General features: G+C 34.4%; 2 protein-coding genes across 9 annotated transcripts; both read right to left on the reverse strand.

The window, feature by feature from the left end:
- Window positions 1-130: 130 nt before the first annotated feature.
- Window positions 131-17,489, reverse strand: LOC149483973 (chromosome transmission fidelity protein 8 homolog). Its single transcript, XM_089701490.1, has 2 exons — window positions 17,350-17,489; window positions 131-482 (listed from the first exon to the last, which is right to left on the reverse strand). The coding sequence occupies exons 1-2, from the start codon at window positions 17,367-17,369 to the stop codon at window positions 161-163; spliced, it is 342 nt and encodes a 113-aa protein (XP_089557616.1). The 5' UTR covers window positions 17,370-17,489; the 3' UTR covers window positions 131-160.
- On the reverse strand, window positions 344-17,489 carry hay (ATP-dependent DNA helicase hay). Of its 8 annotated transcripts, none has more exons than XM_089701483.1 (17): window positions 15,667-15,925; window positions 14,203-14,232; window positions 14,040-14,104; window positions 13,649-13,796; window positions 13,035-13,175; window positions 12,456-12,650; window positions 12,044-12,192; window positions 11,746-11,894; window positions 11,282-11,448; window positions 10,352-10,522; window positions 8,546-8,766; window positions 7,866-8,049; window positions 6,072-6,415; window positions 5,319-5,461; window positions 5,159-5,242; window positions 4,773-4,948; window positions 344-482 (listed from the first exon to the last, which is right to left on the reverse strand). In XM_089701483.1, exons 3-16 carry the CDS (start codon window positions 14,095-14,097, stop codon window positions 4,775-4,777), a joined length of 2,328 nt encoding a protein of 775 aa, XP_089557609.1. In that variant the 5' UTR covers window positions 14,098-14,104; window positions 14,203-14,232; window positions 15,667-15,925; the 3' UTR covers window positions 344-482; window positions 4,773-4,774. The 8 variants fall into 8 exon arrangements, with proteins under 8 accessions (XP_089557609.1, XP_089557607.1, XP_089557606.1 ...); XM_089701481.1 differs by having other exon boundaries at window positions 14,203-14,311; XM_089701480.1 differs by having other exon boundaries at window positions 14,203-14,319.
- Window positions 17,490-17,761: the final 272 nt, after the last annotated feature.

Genomic DNA, 17,761 nt, shown 5'->3' on the forward strand with positions numbered 1-17,761 from the left:
CCAAATTGAAAAATTATATCAGTTTGATAGCCTATTTATCGAGGAATGCTATATTATATCATCAAGTTAAGACCAATTGGACCGGAGTAATGCGGATAAAATAACGGGTAAGGATGAAATGAAACAAAAGTTATTCAAAAATAAAAATTTATTAGGTACTTTACACCCTTTCAGCCACATTTGATATAATTGGTTTAGGCCTAGATTTGAATAGTAATTTCTTTTTAACAATAGCTTTCACTTTATAGTCGATATTACCATTTATCGTTTCTTTTTCTATGACTGCCATTGGCTGTTCCAGTTTTATTTCTTTTCCATTTAAAACATGATGACCAAGAATTAACACTGGATGCTTATTCCTACTAAAATAATGTAAGTCTCCGACCACAGTAGGCCCTGACATAAGTTCTTTTTTTGTTTGTATTAAACCTTGCAGTTCTATAATAGCCCATTCTGGTACCCCGCTATGCGTCTCCGATTTACTGCAAAGAATAAAATAACTATGGTATAAATAAAGAATAGGGGAATGAAATAGTGGCGAACGGGATAAGAAGAAAAAAGCAAACTTGTTTTAATATTATTTTTAATTTTTCACAATTTGTCTAAATACAAGGGTGGTTTTATCAATAAATACCTGAAACAAAAAACACATAATTATATTTTGTTATGAATATATAGAACAGGCCTTAATAAAACAATCAAAGGAGGTGTCGATTATTTGATTTTAAATTTTAATTAAAAAGGGGGCAAATACTACTAAGAAAATTGATTGAGATAAAATTTTTGGGGTATTATTATAGGTCTACCAGAATCTGATGGCATATTTATAACTAGCTTTGAACCTGCAGCTTCGCCCGCGCAGTCAAAGAAAAACCCGCATAGTTCCCGTTTCCGTGGGATTTCCGGGATAAAACCTATCCTATTTCCCGGGATAAAAAGTAGCCTATGTCCTTTCTCGGATATCAAAATATCTCTATACCAAATTTCATGCAAATTGGTTCAGTAGTTAAGGCGTGATTGAGTAACAGACAGACAGACAGAGATACTTTCGCATTTATAATATTAGTATGGATTATAAAATAAAAGATTTTCATGTGGTAACTTTATTTGACAACTATCAAATTAGCTGTGTTATTTGTCTTCTTCGCAGTTGGTGAATAATTTTTGGGATTTTGTCTAAAAAATCATCGAACATGTCGAAAAAGCGGCTGCGATCACAAGCAAGAGGTGTTGTTTACTATGTGTATAGAAAAATATTCGATGAAAAAGGGTCAAAAACATAACAATTTTCAATTTTGAAGATTTTATTGGTAAAGGAGATTGCCCAAGTTACTATGGCACTTGGTATCGCAATCAAACTTATTGTGTCAAGATGCAATATAGCTCAATTTAAAGCTTGATGTTAGTACTTTTAGAAACGATTAAAGTTTTTATGTAAATAAGCCGCAGTTCGCGACAATAAAAATAAAACAATAGTGTTATTCAACACTTTAAAAAAATACTTTATCGAGTTTAAACTAACGATGAACGTTAAGTTTTACATTTATTACATAGGTAATATTTTAATTTACAAGACAAATGTGACAAGTAAATCGTAATAAAGATTATTTAAAAATAAATAACGTCGAACAATGCGTCGAACACAATGACAGATGACGCAGGACGCTTGTAAGAGAGATAGATATATGTGTCAAAACAAAACTTTTACTTTTATTTCTATTTATTCGGTATAATTACGACTTAATAGTGATAAATATGATCATTATAAATACAAATAGGAATTAACAATATCACAAACATGTGACACAACTAGTATTTTACCGATTCCATCAGTGGTCATACATGTTTCAAAACACAAACTTTTACTATTATTTCAATTTATCCGGTATAATTAAGACTTAATATTGATACATATGATCATTATAAATACAAATAGGAATTAACAATATCACGAATACGTGGCACAACTAAAATTTTACCGATACCACCCGTGGTCATTCTCCTTTGACTTACCCGTTTTGATACTTTTAATTAAAAATATTATAAGTAGGTATATTTTTTGTTGATTACAATATAATTTTATGAAAACTTATTACAGGAGTTTCCAATACGGCTATTCGTCAAGTCTAAGCTGTCCAAGTCAACTTTATAATGTGTGTATCTGTTAATACTTACGAAAATAAACATAGTTTTATTTTATTTTTGTTTTATTTTATAAAAAACTAGCGGTCCGCCCCGGCTTCGCCCGTGGTACATATGAAAAATAGATGTTGGCCGATTCTCAGACTTACCCGATATGCACAGAAAATTTCATGAGAATCGGTCCAGCCGTTTCGGAGGAGTATGCAGACTAACATTGTGACACGAGAATTTTATATATAAAAAATTATAAGCAATCTAGTTTTGATCTGCATTATCATTATATCCATATTTTGACATGGCATAATGATAATGATTTAAACAAATAAATAATAATCTAGTCCTTTGAAATGTTACATTTTTTAGGCCTAACCTTGCGTTTTTTAGAGGACGCAATTTTATGTTTTTGATGTGTAGGGGGGGTCAGTGAGAAGCTAAAACCAAGTTTGTGGGGTCGCCACCCTTGACCCACGGCCGCCATCTTGAAAATAGCGGTTGAAATGGTTTTTACGATATATATCTTAAACTATTTATCTGAAAAAAAAAATTGATTTGTTGCAAATTAAATTCTCTACAACTTTGGTCCAGTAACTTTTTGTCGTAGAACTAGAAATAAAAAAGTTATAAGCGAAAATGTTCAGTAATTAGAGCTATTTATATTTTTCAATAAAACTTTTTTTTATCATTTTACGAAGAAATTATATCAGACCATTTTTGTAGATTGTTTGAGGAACAACTTTTAAATATAACATTTTTTCATTACGTCAATAGCTAAGGTTTTACAGCGCTCTAAAGTGAGTACTATTTTTCAGTACTCCTAACTATACATATAATGGCTATTGGCTCTTTTCCCAGACTCCAGAACAATGGAAGCACACTGCAGAAGATTTCAGCCCTGCTTTTCGACGTAAAAATAAACGCGCTTCTAGACTCTTCCTCCTCGGTGGTCGGGAAAAGAGTCAATAATTAATTATTAATAATATTGCAAAATTAATTTTAAAAAATTATACAATAACAAAAAAAAACAATTACTGATGACAAATTATTATTAGTAGGTACACACATAATATATGTGTACTGTATAGTTAACTATACATATACATATACTGTATAGCTAAATATACTGAAAAATAGTACTCACTTCGGAGCGCTGTAAAACCTTAGCTATTTACTAAATGAAAAAATGTTGTATGTAAAAGTTGTTGCTCGAAAAACAATCTACAAAGATGGTCTGATATGATTTCTTCGTAAAATGATAAAAAAAAGTTTTACTGAAAAATATAAATATCTCTAATTTCTGAACATTTTCGCTTATAACATTTTTATTTGTAGTTCTATGACAATAAGTCACTGGACCAAAGTTGTAGAGAATTTAATTTGCAACAAATAATGTTAACAATTTTTTTTTATCAGATAAATAGATGAAGAGATATAATGTAAAAACCATATGAGCCGCTATTTTCAAGATGGCGGCCGTGGGACAAGGGTGGCGACCCCACAAACTTGGTTTTAGCTTCTCACTGACCCCCCCTCCCCCTACACATCAAAAAAATAAAATTGCGTCCTCTAAAAATCGCAACCCCAAATGTAACTTTTCAATGGACTTATCCGTGTTTTCCAATTACAGCACTAGAGCGCATTATGCGGCATAATGCTTAACGTTGAATGTTCCAACTACAGCAACGCTTCGCACAATCGAGCACTCTTAAAAGTAATGCGCGTGAATTGATGCGTGCAATCGATTTATCGTTAGTAATTATTGTTGGAAAAAATTTTAAAGCTTTCGTTTCATTGTAGTTTTTTTCGAAATAATCAAAGTTAATTCAAATTGTGTTAAAAAATTAAATATAAGTATGGATGAAGGTACAAACATTGAAAAAAATGTTAATGAAATAATCAAAATCCAAATTACTTAGAATAACCGTAAATATTTTTCAACCAATTATTATGTATACCACTTTATTTACACATTAATGAGGTTATTGCTAACTCTATGAATATTTTTTTTTTCAACACTGAACTTAGCGCAATCTGCTGGTGCGTTTCACGTTCCAATTAAGCATCAGCATAATTCGGCATTGTGCGCCACTGAGTCGCATTATGCTTTGTAATTGGAAAACAGCCAATATATCTAATAAACATATAAAACTAATATGTATATTTTACATGTAAGTATGTACCTACATAATATTAGTGGATATCTCATTATTAAGTACAGTATTGTCCACTTATGTAATGTATAGTAAAATATTGAGGACAAAATAAAAAATAAGAAGTAAGTATCAAGATCGTTCAGTCCATTTTCCCTAGGGTTGCACACTCAAAATTTTGATTTCCCTAATTGCCATCAGATTCTGGTTTACCTATAGTAGATTTTTTAATTTATTGAAATTTTTATCTATTTGAAATAATATATTGTATCCATCTGTTTAAAGAGTCGTTTGCTTGAGTGTCCACTGGAGACTCGTTAAGGTGGTCGTTTCCTCTAGTACCCAATAGAGACCATAAGACATGTTATTCCACCAAGAATGTGCGAGGATGTGATTAGCGTTTGAAGCGATATATTGGTTATTTACTACATCCTCGCACATTATTGCTGTAAAATCACCCTTCGAGGTATTATTTACCCGCACCATTAACAGCGGAACTTCTTAAACAGCGGGTGTTTATTATGTTGCCCGCGGCGGTGCTCCAAGTAGAGCGCATCGTCCGCCCCCGCGAGCGAGGACAGCGCCCCCCCGCGCCGCGCCACCCCGCCCACTACACCCTCGCGCTCTTCCTCGCAATCTGTTTCTGATGCGGCCAGTACCTGCAAATAATACCAGGTGAAAGGTAAGACGACAGACGAATTTAGACAGGAGCAACTCATGAAACTGAACAACTTTTGTTGCTGATCACTTTTAGCAAATAAAACATGGAGGCGTGTTTTTCGTGACAAATGGATAACATCATGAAATTAACTACATATAAAAAAAAATTAAGACTATACTTAGCTTGTACAAATTATTTGCACACTAACCTGTTGTAAAAGCATACCCTGCTCTTCCCTTGATCCATACATCAAATCTGGTTCTTGGTCCATACCTTTCAATTCTGTGATCACCTATAAAACGATGAATTTTAAAGATTAGTTACTAAAAAATTAAAAACGAACTAAATTTATAAATAATAAGACTCACTTTGTAACTGTAACCCTGATTGACAAGAAACCGTTGTCGTTTTCTACTGTATGCCATTTCCAAAGTGTCTTGTGAGACCAATGTGTAGAAGAATGCATTATATTCCTCGGCTATCGCGCCTTTCTTAGCTCTCAAAATACGACCTGTATAGATAATCAATGTTTAATAACGTTAAAACTCATTACACTGATGTGATGAGTATCTTAAAGTATTTTCAGCCTTGGTCGTAGCTATATGATATTTGAATGTACATATTCAGTTTGTGATTATCTTTCTATTATTATAATACTAGCGGTGCGCCCCGGCTTCGCCCGTGGTACATATTTCGCAATAAAAGGTAGCCAATGTTCTTTCTCAGGGTCTAAAGATTATCTGTGCCAAATTTCATCAAAATCGGTCCAGTAGTTTATGCGTGAAAACCATACATACATAATTACAAACCTTTCCTCTTTATAATATTAGTATAGATGTGCGAGTACACTAAAACCGATTACAATAAAATTTCGTATGAAGGTCTTCAGCTACCTTCATACGAAATTTTATTGTAATCGGTTCAGTAGTATTTGCGTGAAAGAGAATTAAACGTTTCATGTTTCATGGAACTATCCATCCATCCAACTCACAATAAGACACAGGCATACTTTTTATCCCAAAAATCCCATAGGAACGGGAACTATGCGGATTTTTCTTTGAAAACGCGGGCGAAGCGTCGGGCGGAAATCTAGTGTTAAAAAAAAGACTCGTATTATTTACCCAATCGTTGCGCTTCCTGTCTCCTAGAACCACCGTGCGAAGATATTTGAATTAGAACATTGGCCTCTGGTAAATCAAAACTCGTATCGGCGACTTTACTGACGAATATAGTATTGACTTTGGGGTTAAATTTGAAGTTTTGTAGAATCTGTATCCTTTCATTTTGCGATGTAGGACCGTAAATGTATGGTTTGTTCATTTTCACGGCGTAATGTCTCAAAGCAAACACATTGTCAGAGAATACAATGGTTTTATCGCCTCGCTTCTCGTGGTATCTTACAAGGAACTGACACGCACGGAATTTGGAAGGATTCATTACGTACAACAGCATCTTTTTGTTGATTCTGAAATAATGACATGTGATTTAGTTATTATTCATAGAGATTTAAATTACATTGAAAATGGGAACAAAAGTAACTTGTGAGAGTGTTTATTTACTTTTACTATGTTTTAAGAGTGGTGTAATGACGAACTGTTTTATCTTGAAGTGTTTTATTGTAGGGTAATATTACCAATGTTACTGTAATAAATATAATCCTACTAATATTATAAATTTTGTGAGCATGTGTGTGTGTTTGTTACTCTATCACGCAAATACTACAGAACCTATTACAATGAAATTTAGCACACATATAGAGGGTAACTTGGATTAACACATAGGATAGGTTTTATCCCGGAAATCCCACGGAACGGTAACTATGCGGAAGGAAATCTAGTATTATTATATGTATTATCGCGTAACACGCTTTCGATGACACTGCTGACTGCACATATCATACTGCATTGAAACTAGATAACTTTTCGGCGCACTGTGAGAACACGTAAGTGCACGCATGTATAATGTATATGTTTATGTATGTGCGAACTTTCAACTTGTGTACGAGCAAGCACGTCCAAAGTGCAACAAGGCGCTTTGCTTGCAAATTGCGTAAATCAAATTGTATCCAACATTTTACACATTAAATTAAAAACAGTTCATCGTCGACGGGCATTAAGAGTACCTCGCGTGACTCATCCATCCATTATATAGTTATTATATTCAGTTTAATACAAGTTTTATATAGTTTAAATAACTCTTTTATTTCAATATTAATTAATCATACACACGTACGGGATAGGCCCGTACAACTTGACATGACTTCGTGCATGTTTGTACGCTTTGTCACCATTGTTACTGTGAGGAGGATACGGCTCAGCACACCATAGAGTCGTGTCCAGCGTGGACAGCAGAACGAGATGCACTACGTGCTATGGTTGGATCAGACCTCTCACTTCCGATCATAGTTGGTGCTATGTGCGAAAGAGAGGACGTGTGGATGGCAGTGCTGTCTTTCTGTGATGCAGTGACGTCACAGAAAGAAAGTGCTGAGCGCGACCGGGAGCGTAGGAATCCCGTGCGTCGCAGAGCACGCCGCAGGGAACGTCGGGTCACAGTAGACCTGACGAGCCTTTATCGTTGCAGAGTGTGTGCGGCGGGCGCAGCGCACATTCAATAGGCAACGCGAGGAGGCACTGTTGTGGCTGCAGTCTGTTGCAGTGATAGGCATGCGCGTGGGGCAGTCGCGACTACAAACAAGTGAATTGCCAATGGCAGGCGCGCGAGGGGTACCGTGAGCGTTCCCACCGGAGATCCCGGGATCCCCTCTTTACTTGCGCGGAAGTAGGCAAGTCAGTAGGAGTCTGACATAACCGTCCTGCTGCCCCCGAAGCAGTCGGTGTTCATGATGAATTTCCTCACGTAAAAAAAAATGTTTGTACGCTTGCTGTTGTGTGCGCATGTGATGTGTGACTCACTTCTGCACGAGGTACTCGCGGTAGAACTCCGGCGTCATGGGGCACCACACCTCCGCGCACTGCACGCGCGCGATGTAGCCGGCCGCCTGCAGCTCGAGCCAGTTCGCCTCGTACAACTTCGGCCCGATCAAAAAGTTCAGGTCCGCGATCTTGTCGTCCTCACGCAGGAGGGTCGCGGTCAGACCTGTGTGAAGGAAAATACAATACAAAATATAATAAAGCCGTGGTTACGAAATTGTATTTCTAATTAACGTCATCTGATCGAACTCGGCTCGAGCGTCTGCTGCGCGTAATTTGAACGAAGCTTAAGCGTTACCCAAAACTATGAGCATAACTAAAGTGAAATAATGCAATATAAAATTATGTCTTTCTGAATGCAGTGCGAACAATACTAACTTTGTAAAATGATTGAATCTGATTCATGAAACTAGATACACTAAGGCACAAGTCAGTATTTTTAAACATAATCAAATTGAATTTCTACACCTTTTCAAATTCAAATTCAAATTTCTTTATTTGCAGAATGTAGATTTACAAAGATGTTAGGTAGGTACATATTACATAGGCTCTTAAACATTCTGGCTCTTAATTGAGCTTGCAAATATATTATAAATTACAATAAACAATTCATTTAATATGTATGTGATAAGTGGATATCCTAAACCTAGAGCCGTTCATACCTAGTTTAGCGTGCGAGTGTACTATAGTGAGTACACGTCGGAACATCTTGGCGGGTATAGTGTGTACTTCATCTAGTACAACCAGCCCCCACTCCTGCGCCTGAAGCCATTTCATCGTCTGCTCCGCTTCCCACGAGCGCCTCTGCCCGTGTGTTATCATCGAATATGTTGTGATTAGGATACCCGCACCCATTGGCTTGTCTTTCGCTTCTGATGTGAATCTGAAATAGCAAGAAAATATTAGTATTGAGTATATTAGTATCTGATTTTATCATTGTTAATTCGTGGTGTAGTTCATTTAGTAAATGACTAGCGACCCGCCCCGGCTTCGCACGGGTGCAATGCTGATACTAAATACACTACAGAAAAACTTTTAACGTTGTATATAAAAACATAGCGGCCCGGCCGGCCGGTACCGCTGCAAACGGTACGTCCCGCAATTTTTAAATCTGTAATATCTTCGAAAATATTCACTTAAATCATACGGTGTAAAGGGCCATATAGATCTATATTAAATGAACAATGTATTCAAGGTATTTAATTGGTTATGGATTAATGCCGTATTGGTTTAAATCGCTTCGAAAATTAGCCATTATTTGACGTAAAAAGTAAATGACAAAAAAAAGTTATTGTGGGTAATCCATAAGAGATAGACATATGCCATCGCGGACTTTTCTGTAGACCTTTTCAATGTGTACAATACTTAGTACATTATTTTGATAAAACTCGTAGGGTTCAGCCTGCGTTTGCAATGTAAGCGGAAAAAATGTAATTATTTACGACATCACATTAGAAACCTCAAAAATAACAGTACTTCTCCACTATTTAATGGATGTTATTATACATATAAACCTTCCTCTTGAATCACTCTATCTATTAAAAAAAACCGCATCAAATCCGTTGTGTAGTTTCAAAGATTTAAGCGTACAAAGGGACATAGGGACATAGGGACATAGGGAAATAGGGACAGAGAATGCGACTTTGTTTTATACTATGTAGTGATATAGAATAGTACGATATTGTATAAATGATGAAATAAACGCCCGTCCGATTAGGGCCCTTCTGGCCTCCTCCACTCAAGCGACAGCTCAAGCCGAGGTTCGTGGTCCCCGTGGCGGGGGGACGCCCTTGTGCATGTCGCTACCAGGGTGAACCTTCAGTTCACCCCCGCGTCCGCGTTAAAATGTAGAAGCCCTTCTGGCTAACATTGAGAGACACCACACAAAAAAAAAAAAAAAAAAAAAAAAAAAAGATGAAATAAAATAAATAAATATTAGGTAATTAAAAGCCAGTTTCTCATTTTCGGGATTGTTTTTTTTGAACTATTTATTTATTGATGTAGCAGATATCGATAGACGACGCGGTTGGCGCAGTGGTAAAGTAACTGCCTACTGAGCCGACGGTCCCGGGTTCGATCCCCGGTCAGGGCAAATATTTGTGTGAAGAACTCAATTATTTGTTCTTGGGTCTGGGTGTATTATCTATATATGTATTTATTAAATATTATATTTATCGTCGCCTAGTACCCACAACACAAGCCTTAATTGAGCTTACTGTGGGACTAGGTCGATTTGTGTAATAATGTCCTATAATATTTATTTATTATTTATTTATTTATTTATCGATAATCATACATACATTGCAAAATGGTACGACAGTAATATGTTGAGTGTAAAATAATTATGAAATACAAAAGCGAAATAAAAATTCTATAAAATATTTTCATGTCGCGTGTTCTAAATGCGTGTATGCGCGTGTAAGTATATATCTATACGTGTATGTTACGTTTCCGTGTGCGCGGTGTACCTGCATATGGTACTATCGTCCGCCGTGGACCAGCACTTGAACTGCTGCTTCCACTGCTCGACGGAGACGCCCGAGTTGCAGAGCACGAGCGCGCGCTTGCGCACCGTGCACACCGCCGTCACGCCCACCAGCGACTTGCCCGCGCCGCACGGCAGCACTATCACGCCCGATCTGGTATCAAATCGTACTTACTACTTATTTATAGATTAACTTTGTAGGTTTTTTTTTTAATATGTCAGAGCAAGCAAAGGAGCAGATGGGCCACCTGATGTTAAGTGGTCACCACCGCCCATAAACACCTGTAACACTTCCAGTGTTACAGGTGCTTTGCCAGCCTTTTATGGACAAATAAGCTCTTTTCTGGAAGTTCACTAGTGTTACACGGATTTTGAATGGCCACAATGGTTTCTCAGACATAAACTATATAATATACTAGCTGTTCCCCGCGGTTTCACCCGCATTGCTCCTCTCCTGTTGGTCTTAGCGTAATGATACATAATTTATAACCTTCCTCGATAAATGGGCTATCTCACACTAAAAGAATTTTTCAAATCGGACCAGTAATTTCTGAGATTAGCGCGTTCAAACAATCAAACTCTTCAGCTTTATAATATTAGTATAGATATTACAAGCTATTCTATATATTTTTTTTTAATATTTTCAGTTCTATATGTTAATCCTAACGGTACAGATGTTACAAACCACCTAATATTAAATCGTTCTTGAGTTACCAAAAATACGATGCCATGTAAAAGATGATCTTAGATCCTATCCCGGTGGAGTGTTAAGCATTTGATTTATTTTTAAGTTGTTAAACTTCTAAAAAAAATGGCGGTCATAGATACGTCATACTGACTAGTAGAAACTCAAACTTGTTGACTGATTTCCACTTATTATTTCAAAAAGACAAATTATTTGTTTCACACATACCTTGCTCTTCCGTTTCCAAACATTTTCCTAAGACTTTTCTCTTGATAAGGTCGTAATACTGCCGTTGGTTTGAGATCAATATTGATGTCCGGATTAACTGCGTCATTACGAAAGTCATACTCGGCTAGTAATGGATATTCCAGTTCAATGCAACGTTTTTGTATGACCTGAAATTACATTGATATTTAATTAACGAATATCTGTACTAATATATTTTATATAAAGTTGAAGAGTTTGTTAGTTTGTTTGTTTGAGCGCGCTAATCTCAGGAACTACTGGTCCTATTTGAAAAAAAATTCAAATCGCCTATTTATAGAGGAATGCTATAGACTATATTATATCATCACACCAAGAAAAAACAGGAGCGGAGCAATGCGGGTAAAACCACAGAGCACAGCTGTATTGATTACGCGGACGAAGCCGCGAGCGGAAAGCTAGCATACTTATAAAAAGTTACAAGTAACCTCAATTTTATCAGGATCAACTTCAAAAGCGACTGCAGTATTCGCGGTTATATCTGTTGCTTCTTCCTCTTCGTCATCTTTGTCCAATTGCTGGTAGAACTGACTGATATCTTCAGGCACACTACCGTTTGCAGCAGGTTTGTCTTCGCCTAATTCAAATATTGTAATTAAAAAAAAATAACTACATGGTCAACTTGTTCTAATTATAGTAATATGATGTCTAGGAAATTTTGTATTCCAATCAAAACTGTCCAAAATATTAATAATTCTTTTATTCAAGAAAAATATAAATAATCACCAATTTTAGTAGAAGCTGTAGCTGGTTTATTTGGAAGTGCCGATGACAATAATTCGTCATCACCATCGCGTCTTAACCGACACTGCTGGACCACTGGATCTTTAAGTAACTTTTGTAGTACTTCAACATGTTTACTTTCTACTAAATACCTAGAAAAGAAACAATTAATATGTCATCATTCTGAAAGCAAGGAATGTTGATGAAAAAAAAAACAAGTACTTTTTGAAGTGAAACTTCTTTAGGCGCGTTGAGAGTAAAATTTTAAGGTCGCGTCATAACAATACCATCATGTCATGGAGTAAGGCGACGATTTTGGTATCTTTGAATCTTGCCAAGAAGTTTCACTTCTGACACGTGTGCTCGGCACACACGCTCTTTTTTATCATAAGCCGTGTTTATTAGCCGTGCTTACCTATTTTGCTTAAGAACAAGTTTAACTTTTCCATATGACAAGGTACATAGTTTAATAAACTCCATGATGCCAGCAGGTACTGCGCATTTGCTTAGTCGTTGTAAGTATTCTATTATGTCATTTGTCTGCAATCCTACTGATACAGCGGCATATAAGCTGTATGCAGTTAATTTATATTCATGGATGTGTTGTGGCCTACAAAAAAATAATAACATTATAATTCATATTAAGAAAGAAAGAAAGAAAGAAAGATCATTTATTTGACTCCACAATAATAATTAATAACAAACACAATTGACACTGAATACAATACTTAATTCAAATTAAAACAACACAACATGAAACAAAACAATACAAGTATAATAAATGAAAGAGTAAAATAAAATAAAATGAAGCCGAAAAGGAGCAAGCTAAATAAAGCCAAAAAGCTACCTACTCTATTAGACTAGCTAATAGAGTAGGTAGCATAATATTAAGTTTAATCTTAAATATTATGTTTAATAATTTCAAAAAAAGTTCTGTTTTCTTCCACAATATTGCAAATACAGTAAATCGATACTTTATTTATAAAAACCTTACCTGCAAACAGGTTCTGCTATAGCAATCAAAAAGTCATGAGCATGTTTGTATACAGGTGAAAATGCTTCTAGGAATATGTGTCCATTCGGTGCAACCCATAGGGGACGGCTTGCATTATCAGCTTTAAGCTCCATTTGATTCCTGTTTACATAAAAAAAATATTTTATTAGTCATTATATTATGATTAAAGTGTCATGACAAACTACTTAGTATGTCACTTTAATAATAATATGTCAATTAATATAATATAATAATATGTAATAGTATGTCACTTTATATATGTAATTCATCATTCATTCATTGATGGTTGATAACACAATAACAGGCAATTTTTTTCTGAAAAGATTCAGTCTTTTCAAAGCACAATAAACACTTATTTTGATTCATTAATAAAAAAAAAGACGGGTTGCACTCCGGGAGTGCCAGCAGAAGTGAAAACTTGATTATTAACATTCAGCATGTTTGATATTTTGGAATGGTATCCGTCTTACGCATGGAATATAAGGGCTAAAAAAAAAAAAAAAACATCCGTCTTACGCTTTTTCGATTAGGCCACATGTCCTGACGCGATTTTATACCCAACGCCGCTAAAGAAGTTTTCACTTCAAAAATACCTGTAATCTTTGGCTCCAAATTCATCCTCTGGTACTTGATCATTTTTCTCTGCATCTTGCATAGCAGCTCCAGGGACACCAGTGTTTTCTGGGTTATCATCCTCAACAAGATCTATAGTGATTTCTTCTTCAATTTTCTTCTTTTTACCTAAAAAATGCATACTCTTAAATAAACATGCAAGGTATGATTACATGTAAATTATTCTTTATTTTAATAAATGTTAGCCCATTGGCTTTTTAAGTATCAATGATTGATGTGAACTTGAAATAGAATTTTGAGTTGTAGTCAACTAAGATATTTTTGTATATTATGTAAAAAACCTTCTAGTATCATGGTAATTATACAAATATACATTATACATACAAGAACTTCAATATTAATGAAATTTACCTGATCTCTCTCCTCCGGCTTTGGAATCATACTTTTTTATCTTCTTAGGTGGCCCCATGTTTAATCTAAAAAAAAGAAATTATAAATAATCTAATTAAATTGTTTAAAATTATGTATTTACATCATCCTATTAAAATGATTATAGAAAAGTTAGGAGACATACCTTTAAAATATAATGACAGACACTATAATCCTGTATTAATTGTGCAATAAAGTATTTTTCATTCATTCATTCATTCATTCACTATACCCGGCGCGGCGAATGATGATTCCTATGACACTGTCAGTTATTCTCAAGAGACAAACTTGTAATGGCGTCACCATTAAATTAGAAACGTATTGGAGGCGTCTAAAAATCTCATTTATTAATTTTTACGTAGCTTTATGCCATAACAATGATATTCCGTTGGAATTATAACAATTCTTAACATTTACGAGAAATTATATCAATTTGACTTTACCTTTACGTCCTTCAAAACTTACATCGTTGGCATTTATCGACTAGTGCGAAAAGTATCGATATACAAATTTCGATACTGGAAACGAGTTCACATTTTTTCCATGCTTATGTCTCCTCTACACTACTCGCGAAGTTGAACGAGTGTGTAGTCCACAGAGCAAGTAATATTGGTGTAGTCAGTAGTGTAGCACCGCGGACTTCAGCCAAGTACTTCGCCGAGGAACTTTGCGAGTAGGGTAGAGGAGGCAATAAGCTTTAGTTCATTCACTATTGAATGGAACAGAAGATCGCAGCATAATTAATTAATTAATTACCGTTCGCGTTAATTTACTAACCTATGATAATATAAGTTTTTTAGACAAATTAAATGGGGGATTCCTTTTTCATGATAAAATAATATACAGTATACACTGTGTTAAACGGGTTAAAAATTACGTGAAAACGATAAGGCACATTTTTATGTTTTGGAAAAACTTTCGTTTTACTTACCTACTTAATCTATGCTAAAAAACTTAAATTAATACAACAACAACATAATAGACGTTAAAAATTCATTTTATAATATTTGTAAGAACATGTTTACCGACGTGGCTGAATGCAAACCACGCCTTTGCCTATAAAATAGTAAAGTATTGACACGACCCATCATACGAGCAATCACTAAGACGAACTGTCATAGGGATCATCATTCGCCGCGCCGGGTATAATAATATGTATACTGAAAGAAATTCCAAGTCACTGTTGTTATGGTTCTTGCCTTAACTTTGCAGTATGGTTATACATAATAAGTTGGACATTCCTATAGCATAAAGTAATTTGTTAAGAGTATGGTTGACTAAATCAAAACAAAACCAAAGGCCAACCATTCATACAAAAAACAAATCACTTTACTATACAAAAATGTTTATTATAGTAAATATTGTGAGCATATACATATATGCATTTGAATCTTAGTAGAGAAATCTTTTTTTTTTTTTACAGTACAATAGGGGAGCGCTTGGCCACGATCTCGCCTGATGGTAAGCTGAGATGGTAATGTTTTTCAATAAATAAGGTAAGTATTTCACTTTTTATAAAAAGTCTTCAACAATGATTCACATTTTTATATTATTCCATATAGCTAAAGCATGTTTTTTTATTTGTCTTAAGCATATTCCTTGAACTTACAAGATTAGATAGATGGAAAAAAGATAGATTTTTGTTTAATTAATATGTTTTTTTTAATATATTTGAATTTTGAAACGCCTATTAACATGCAAAATGTTCAAAACAAGTCAAAACAAGTCTACACTCTACTGTCAAGTGTAATAGTGTCAAATGTCAGTTCTTTTAAATGTCAATGTCATACCTATATTTCATTTTACGCAGTACGCTGTTGCCTGTTCACAAGGTACCAAACATAACAATGATGCAAAAGCTTTATCAATAAGATAATAATATATATGTGATACTCCCAACAAAAACTATAAAAAAAACTAAACAACACACTTAAACTTATAAAATTATCGTATCAACTCTTCAACTCCTTGATAAGCTTAGTTGCTAAGTGTACACAGTATAAAGTTTGAATAAAACATATCGGTTTAGAAGTTTGGGTCAAAAGTAAGAGTCAAGCTAATAAAAACGTGTTAGTAAAAAATTGGTCACAAAGCGCTGTGGTCACAGTAAAGAGCCACAACACGAAACCCGTGTGGTAGCTGTAATGAAAGTGTTGACTGGAAGGCAGGCCATGACATATTCCAAACATTACTTCTTACCATTATCAGGTTTTTAAAATACAAGTGATGATGATATTTGCACATGTTTCTTTACAGCATTTGTAAAGAAAGCTTAGCTAAGTACTAGAGTAGTAAAATATTGAACAAAACTATTAGTCATTGGTTACTTAATTATATACTTGTACCTACCTAAAAAAAACCTTCTAATTTCAAGGTACCTAATTTAATAAGAAATATTTATAAGTTTTTTTAACAATTAATGTATAGTTAAGCAATTAATGATCAAAAGTGTTGTGACATTTGAACATTACTAAACCAAGGAGGTGGAGGTTGATAATAACATAGGTTACTTGTTATCCGGGTACCACACTAGTTAAACTATCAATATCAGGAAAACCTAATTACTAACATAAACTACTTTCACTGTAATGTGTAAAAGTAGAAACTAATTTTCATATAAGTAGGTATTTAATGAAAATTATAGATTTTTAAAACAATCAATTTTTGTTTTAACTTTTTTGCCTCATCAAGATGGATGAAAAGAGAATGCAGTAGCAAGAAATCTATCAAGAAATATTCATGCTTGGTTAATTTTATATGGGCCAAAGTTGTAACATATTTACTTTTATTTTGAATCAACAATATGGTAAATTTTTAGTTTCGATTTGTATAGAAAATTAAATCTGAAAAATTATTTTACATTGGGTAAAATAATGGATTTAACCAGAGATTTAACCTAAATATTTATTTCGTTTCAATAGTGACGTTAATCGTCACTATTTCTCAATCGTTGACGTTAAGAGTTGTATTGTATTGAATAGCTCGCTACCTACGGGAATTTTGATGAAAAAGTTTATACAGATAACGGAATTCATAAAGTATAAAAGCTATATTCATTAATTATTAAAAATTTACGTCAGTATTACGAATAATTGTCATTCCGCGAATGTAAGGTAAGGTGTTGGTGATACATAACTCGAGAACGGCAGAACCGATTTCGTTAATTCTTTTTTTATAATATATCCTTGATGTACATACGAGGATGGTTCATATGATAAAAAAACGTAAACATGTACCACGGGCGAAGCCGGGGCGGAACGCTTATAAAAGAATAATATTTATTATAACTTACCAGTCTATATAAATTTGCATTCTTTTTCAGTATTGAATTATTTAAAATGTTTGGTGAATGGTACCGATTCTTCTTTTTCTCCTTAACTTCACAAAACTAATTATTAATTACTGTTACTGATATTATTTTTATTTCTAAAATTACATATTTGCAAAACTTTGTAATAAATATTTAAACTTATCTGACAAGTGACAGTGACGTTTTGTAGATTGTCGTAAATCGTAAATCGTAATTCGTAATTCGCGGTTTCCTGCACAGTGCTGCCAACGGATTCGTTGTTAGATAGAGGGCGCTAAACGTTAAAAAAACTATTTTACTTTAAACCTTTTTATAAAAAAAATAATATTTTATTTTCATTGAAATCGACTTGTAACGACTTGAACTTGAAATTGACTTGAAACGATATGTTTAA

Source organism: Colias philodice, chromosome 12, assembly GCF_061535455.1.
Source record: "Colias philodice isolate Cphi_HAF_F1 chromosome 12, ilColPhil1 Martin Lab GWU primary, whole genome shotgun sequence".
Taxonomy (NCBI): Eukaryota; Metazoa; Arthropoda; class Insecta; order Lepidoptera; family Pieridae; genus Colias; species Colias philodice.

Coding starts and splice junctions, on each gene's coding strand:
- hay (XM_089701482.1), bottom strand. CDS start 14,097: ATGGGGCCACCTAAGAAGATAAAAAAGTATGATTCCAAAGCCGGAGGA. Junction 11,895..12,043: donor TACAGCTTCTACTAAAATTG/GTGATTATTTAT, acceptor TATTTGAATTAG/GCGAAGACAAACCTGCTGCA. Junction 10,523..11,281: donor TTTGGAAACGGAAGAGCAAG/GTATGTGTGAAA, acceptor ATTTGATACCAG/ATCGGGCGTGATAGTGCTGC.
- LOC149483973 (XM_089701490.1), bottom strand. CDS start 17,369: ATGCAAATTTATATAGACTG. Junction 483..17,349: donor ATGCAAATTTATATAGACTG/GTAAGTTATAAT, acceptor TATTCTTTGCAG/TAAATCGGAGACGCATAGCG.